The following is a 7,195-nucleotide window of genomic DNA, read 5'->3' as shown; positions in this document are numbered from 1 at the left end:
GGGCGTAGTGACAGACGCGAAAGGAGGGTGAATCCTATTCCAGTATGATCAAGAACCTCCAGATGATTAGCCGTGCCGTGACAGAGCATTTGGACCTTTTTCACAGAGAGGATGGGATGTAGCCATTGACAACGGTGATGCCCTATATAAAGCTTGCCATGGAAAAGAGTAGGAATGATTGGATGAAGACAGCAGGAAAGCAGAGGTTCAGAGGAACGAAAGCATCTCTATACGCTTATCTGAAATTCTCACCAATGAATTACATAAGTATTTCTATCTTTATTTTCTGTTTATTTATTATTATTATTCGAAAACTCCATAACCATTTGATATCCGCTTGACTGAGATTTACAAGATGACCATAGCTTGCTTCATACCAACAATCTCCGTGGGATCGACCTTTACTCACGTAAGGTTTTATTACTTGGACGACCCAGTGCACTTGCTGGTTAGTTGTGCGAAGTTGTGAAGTTATGTTTGGACCATGGTATTGTGCACCAATTATTGGCGCCATTGCCGGAGAGAGAATGAACAACAAATTTTACAACCTCAGAGTAACAATTTCGCATACCAGAGAGCACAAAGTTCAGATTCTCATAGCTTACAGAGTTATACCTTCTTTTCATTCATGGTTCTCAACTGAATATTCTGTTTTCTCAATTTAATCTTTTTTTTTGTTTCAATAAAAAACGGCATTACTGTAAAAAATGTAAGAAAAAGCCATTAAGTGAAAAACGGCAGAGAGAGTTAGACTTGGAAAAAATCCAAATATTTATTTCATAAATCCTTTATATGTACTTCTGTTTGTTATTATGATCCTGAGGGGATTCCTTGCTAAGTTGGGTGAACCCTTAGTAGTTGTAAATCTAGGTTGAGTTCCTAGTCAAATCTGATTTGGGTAGAAGCTGGGTTTGTCCCAGATAAGATCGGGTTGAATCCTAAGAAAATTGGTGAATGTAACTTGTTAAAAATAGTGAAATTCTATCATAGTTGTGATGCAAACTAACTGTAGGCTACATTGCACAAGGTAGCTGAACCAGAATATATTGCTGTGTTACTTTTTTCTCTGTTTTAATTCTAGTTTTCTTATCAAAACGAAATTGCCTCCTACTTTTCATAATCAGAAATACTTCAAAGCATATATCCCTTCACACAATTATATATGTTTTGCCTCCTCCATTGACAAGAGACAAATTAAAAGTATCTCATATTTTTCAACTCGAGGTGACTTAAGAGACACTACAAGATCTATCCAATTAAAAAAAAAAAGCAAACAAACTTAAAAGAGGCCTAAATTTAAATTTCCTTCACTAAACCACTAATATCCATCAAATTTGTTGAAAAATTAACTATTAAGAGTGTATTTAATGTAAATAAAAATTTTTTAGGATAAAATTAAAATAAAAAATATCTCTCGTCTTAATTAATATTGTGAGAGATCAAATTTTACTCTTTAAAATAAAATTCAAAATTTAGAGAATTTAAATCCTATTTTTCCTGTGGCCAAACAAAAGTTCAACCTATATACCATAACTTACATTAAGTGTGAAATTATTTTCTGACTTTCTTTAACAGTAATAATACAATGAATCACTCTAACAGATGTTGAATAACAGGAGAAAGTATCAAACCTCCACTAACTTTAAATATATATTTTTTCAACTTTAATTTTCTAACTTATTTATTTATTTATTAACACATATTTGCCTTTATAAATGCAGCCACTAAGCCCAAAATCATGACGAAACCTATATTCTTGTGTAAGTGAGAAAGAATCAGCGAGGATATATCTCTTCTTATTAAGAGAGAGAAACCTAAGCACAAGAAGAAAATCAGAAGAAGATTAAGATGGAATGGAAGAAATATTACTTGGATGTGATATTGGTGCCATTAGGATTTATGATAACAATTGGTTATCATGTATGGTTATGGCATAAGGTTCGGACACAGCCTTCTTCCACCATTATTGGAATCAATACTCATGCTAGACGCTTTTGGGTCCCTGCCATGATCAAGGTACCTATTCCTCTCACTCTTCTTACTGCTATAGCTACCAACCTTCTCCATCAACACCTTACTTAATTATTATAATTAATTACCCCTATGATCAAATAATTCTCTACTTTTACTCCAAAAGAGAGTAAAAGTGGAAGTTCGAATTCTCAAGAGCTCTCTTGTGAAAAACTGTACCGTTTATTGCTCTTGGTCCCGGAGACATAGACTTATCTGTGTCTATCGTTTTAGTCTATTCAAAAGGAAAAAGGCAATGTAATATGGCTAACATAATTTATTATTTTTAATTAGTTAATAATATTTAAAAATATTAATTAATATATGATATTACTCTGCTAGACTAAAAATATTGAATTGCTAATTAAAAGGGTTGGTCAATATAAATTAAAATAACTAGTTCTTGAACTTTTTTGAAAAGGAAATTTTTTCATTTCAACTTAACTTTGACATGTTGTTTTGGTTGGGACCATTTTCATTATTATGTGTATGATATGTATGCTATTTTTGAATATTGATTTTTGAGTAAATAGGCTAATGAATTAGCACTTTCTTATTTTTAGTAATAACTTTTATATGTAACCTATATAATTATATATTTAATATTGTTTCATTATTTCGATAGTAATTAAAAAATATAAAATAAAATAAATAATAATTAAAAAATAACAAAAAATAATTTTAAATTGTTTTAAATTAATTTTTTATTGTCTCTTAAATATTTTTGTTAAACTTGCTATAATGACTATTATATTATTGTTACTTCGGCGAAGGGTTTTTGTTTATGTTGCATGGCCAAGTTGGAGCCAAAGACTGAAACGTATATAAATTGATATTATTAGGTAACGTTTGTTTATTATAATCGTACCTTTGTACTTGAAAGAACGATTTTGATTCATAATCTACCTACTTTTGATATTAGACTTGATAGATTTAATTGAAACCCAAACTAACTTAATGGGTAGTATTATTATGAGACATTTGTTAAGCAAGGTCATCTAATTAAGAGTCTCATCCTTTTTTTCCCTTTTTAACTTAAATCATGACATACATAAACTTATAATATTCAACTCTAGAGTTTATGTCATAAATATTTTCATACCGTACCATATAATTGGTACTAACTACTAAGTATATCTTCTACCAAACATGCGACTTCTAATATATTTGATGTCATCCCCTTGCTTAAGCAAAGCGGCAATTTCACTGTTTGTGATGTAAATGATCGACTTTGCAAAAGTATATTTTCAAATTAAAGGTAACTATGCATCATAGGAATCTTTAGGTATATAGAAGTGATCTAAACCTTATTAATTTATATTCAATTCCCCAGTAGCGGCAGGGGCATGCAAACTTCATTCTCACCTGTGGATGATCAGTTTACTCCTTATTTCGATAAGATAATAATATTAGCTGAAAGTTGCTGATATAAAATCTTGGCTACCTAGCCAAACTGAACATTAATACATTTATCAGAATTTGTCTTATTTAACATTTATTAATTATCACAATAATCAATAAATACTAAATAATATAAGTTATGATTATTTTTTATTAATTTTTTTTAGTTATCAAATATTTTCGATTTTAATCATTTTAATTTTTATGAATTTATTGAATTTTTTTGTATTCATATATATTTTCTGTTTGGACACTTCACAAAATATTTATTTACACACACACTAATGAAGATATTTTAGATCATAAATCCGTTAACTGCGAAAAAAGTATTCATCATAAAGTAGTTTATCTTATTGTGACCTAAATACGCACTTGACTCGTGCTTGATTTAAATATTTATATAAGAGATTTAGTTTGATTTTACTAGTTTGTTAATGACTATCACTTGGATATATAAAATGACTGTTTATTTTGGGTAAATGGATTTTTGGTTCATGTATGTCCATGATGTGATGTTTATCATTGTAGAATCTTGCAATTGCAAACCTACAAATATGAATATTCGAAAGAATCAGCATACAATTGGCTGGCCTTGGTTTTTGAGAATATTATTATTATTGTTATTATTATGTTATTCTAAGACACTTTATAATGCCTTTAGCATGTTCTGGTCCACACCTGCATATGAAAGTGGGTTAGTAACTAATACAGAGAAAAGTACTTAATGATTCCACTTTTGATTTTGTGGTCTATAATATATAGGAATTTTTTTTAAACATCTAAATTATTGTACCACATGTCAATATTTAATTATTCGATCTATTTTATTATTGTTGAATTATGATGTAATTAACTAGTTCTTTTTTTATAATTTAATTTTTTATTCTTTTATCACCTTCAATTTTATTGTGTCAAATAAATACTCGGTTTTTAAAAACTCGTGTAAGATATACTATTACTGATGGCTCTAATATAATTTGAAATTTGAGCAAATTAAAATAAAGATAAAGAAAGTGTCATTCACGTTTCTGGCGGCAGTCCACAATGTTAAGTAAATTTAAATCTTTCTAGGCCATAATGCTAAGTGGGTCACACTTATTTTATGTTTCATTTGTTCATTTAATTTTTATATGAGCCATACTGGTTAATGCTTACTTGCTTAGTGCTTTTAGATAAGAGTGGATCGGATACTTTAGAATAAAACATCGTTTCACGTAAGAGTTGTGTTATTTATTTCATAATATAGTATAGTGGTGGAATGTAAAGTGAAGAACTATATATATTAGTGCTTTCAAGTATAATGTAAACAAGTTTTTATAACTGATATTTAAATTATACTAATAATTTAGTTAATTTGACTTATTAAAATATATTATTGGTATCTCTCTCAGCACATTTTTTATTTAAGTATACTACTGCACGAATATAGGGAAGATAAAAGAAAACTCTTTAGAACTTAAATAAATTATAATACTATAGTTGGTTTTTTATATACACTTAAAATATTTAAATTATAATACCAAATCTTTCTATCTTAAAAGAATTTGGTAAGTAATTTGACAAAATCAATTAACATGACACAGGATATTGAAAAGAAGAACATCTTAGCAGTCCAAACTCTTCGGAATCTAATAATGGGGTCAACTCTTATGGCCACAACATCCATTCTCCTCTCAGCAGGCTTGGCCGCAGTCATAAGCAGTACATACAGCATAAAGAAGCCTCTAAACGATGCCGTTTATGGAGCTCACAGTGAGTTCATGGTAGCACTCAAATACGTCACACTCCTTACACTATTCTTGTTCTCATTTGTCTGCCACACTCTCTCAATTAGATTCCTCAACCAGGTTAGCTACTAACTAGTTATTTCGACCTACAAATATTTCATTTCAAAAATATATGTAAACAACAAACTTTAAAAAACTGTAATTAATAATTAATAATTTTTTATTTTTTAAAAAATAAAATTTAAATAATTACTAATTAATAATAATTAATTAATATAAAATATAATTTAAAAATATTTAATTTGTTGATTTATTATGGGCTAGATCTTTATTAATTACCAAGTGGGATTGCATTTCATTTTTATTCACATACGTGTGTATATGGTATGCATCACCGCATTAAATACTGTGATTTTAAGTTGAAAAAAAGTAGACATCAATTTTTAGTTATATATATTAACTAACTTTCTTTTGGGTCTTATAATTTAAAAGGTAAGATTAGATGTTTATGATATGAAATTTAGCATTTAAAATAAATAAAATAATTTTTTAAAAAATAGTATATAAATAATATTTTTTAATGTAATAATTATATAATTATAGATATTATATGTATATAGATATTGAGTATTATTTCTTTATAATGAAATTAATACTTGTATTGGTATTTATGCGACATAGGTTAGCATGCTCATATGTACACCTCAAGATGTGGTGTCAATGGTGACACCGGAATATTTAACTGATCTGTTGGAGAAGGGGACAATCTTGAACACCGTCGGCAACAGGCTGTTCTACTCGGCGGTGCCGCTCGTGCTTTGGATTTTTGGCCCTGTTCTTGTTTTCTTGAGCTCTGTTGCTATGTTGCCTGTGCTATACAATCTTGATTTTGTGTGTGGTGATGCCAAGGGTAATAAGGCAGTGGTGAGGAGTACTTGTGACAAAGGAGATGGCTATGTTTAATTTCATGAATCTATCAATCTTGGTAATTATTAGATTAACAAAGAAATATCGTTCCATGATTCGATAGTAAGACAAAAGTTTTGTTCATTCAAGATGAACGGACTTTGTCATATTCACATCATAACAATGTGAACACAACAATATCATATTTATTTTGAAAAAAGAAAAAAAAAAAATCTCACGTAATATATATCAGTTAAGGAATGCATGGTTGTGTAGTGAATGGTATATATAGAACAAAACTTTTGTTTTGCTCTCTCGGGTTATGTAAGAATTTAGTTACTCTTAGGTTAAAAATATGACATAGATGGGAAATATATAAAAATGTGTATGCACGTCATTAGGTCCATCATCCACAACTTTGTGTTGTAAAGTAGTTTGTAATATTAATTCACATTTTGAAGTGCTTTACTCAAAAATAATTCAGAGGGATTTTTTCCTAGTGTTTGATTATGATTACTATTACTAATCTTTTGAGTCATGTTCATATATATAATCAAAGCTTTTTCCTCTCTAATGGCACGAAATGTTCTATGTTCTATTGATTGCTTTTGTTTGATTAGGCATTAATAAAAACAATATATAGTAGTGCCATCCTCTGCATACTCCGGTGTTTTGCGATAGTTAAAGATAATAAGACAGAAAAATTGTTTATTTGACATCGATCTTACTATAATATTAGTTAAAATTGACCACTGTAATATTTGTTCTCTAGTATTACTCTATTGTTATTTTGTTCTTTATTCTACTGTTATATTAGGAAAAGTGAGATTCAAATAATTTTTTTTTTGATAAAAAATAAACATTCTTATTACTAAATTTATTAATTATATATGCATGTATTGTAGGTGATTTTGTTTGTGATTTTTGTTATTATAAAAAGACTAATCTTCACTCTTCATTAAAGGGTACAATGTATTGTGTAAAAGAATGCTTTAGATAACGTAATTTAAATGATAAATAACTCACTCTAATATCAATTATGATTTAGATAATAATCGTACTAACTACTTTTCTATTAGAGTAGTTATTCTCTTATGCTTCTTTGTGCTTGATAAGTTTGATATATATATAAATATTTGTAGTTTAATTTG

At 28.7% G+C, this 7,195-nt stretch overlaps 1 protein-coding gene across 1 annotated transcript; it reads left to right on the top strand.

The window, feature by feature from the left end:
- On the top strand, window positions 1,722-6,543 carry LOC107619661. Its single transcript, XM_016321957.2, has 3 exons — window positions 1,722-2,016; window positions 4,995-5,258; window positions 5,820-6,543. Exons 1-3 carry the CDS (start codon window positions 1,849-1,851, stop codon window positions 6,099-6,101), a joined length of 714 nt encoding a protein of 237 aa, XP_016177443.1. The 5' UTR covers window positions 1,722-1,848; the 3' UTR covers window positions 6,102-6,543.

This window comes from Arachis ipaensis, chromosome B09 (assembly GCF_000816755.2).
Source record: "Arachis ipaensis cultivar K30076 chromosome B09, Araip1.1, whole genome shotgun sequence".
Taxonomy (NCBI): Eukaryota; Viridiplantae; Streptophyta; class Magnoliopsida; order Fabales; family Fabaceae; genus Arachis; species Arachis ipaensis.
The sequence above is the reverse complement of the archived record's forward strand: the minus strand, read 5'-3'. Positions and strand labels throughout refer to the sequence as shown.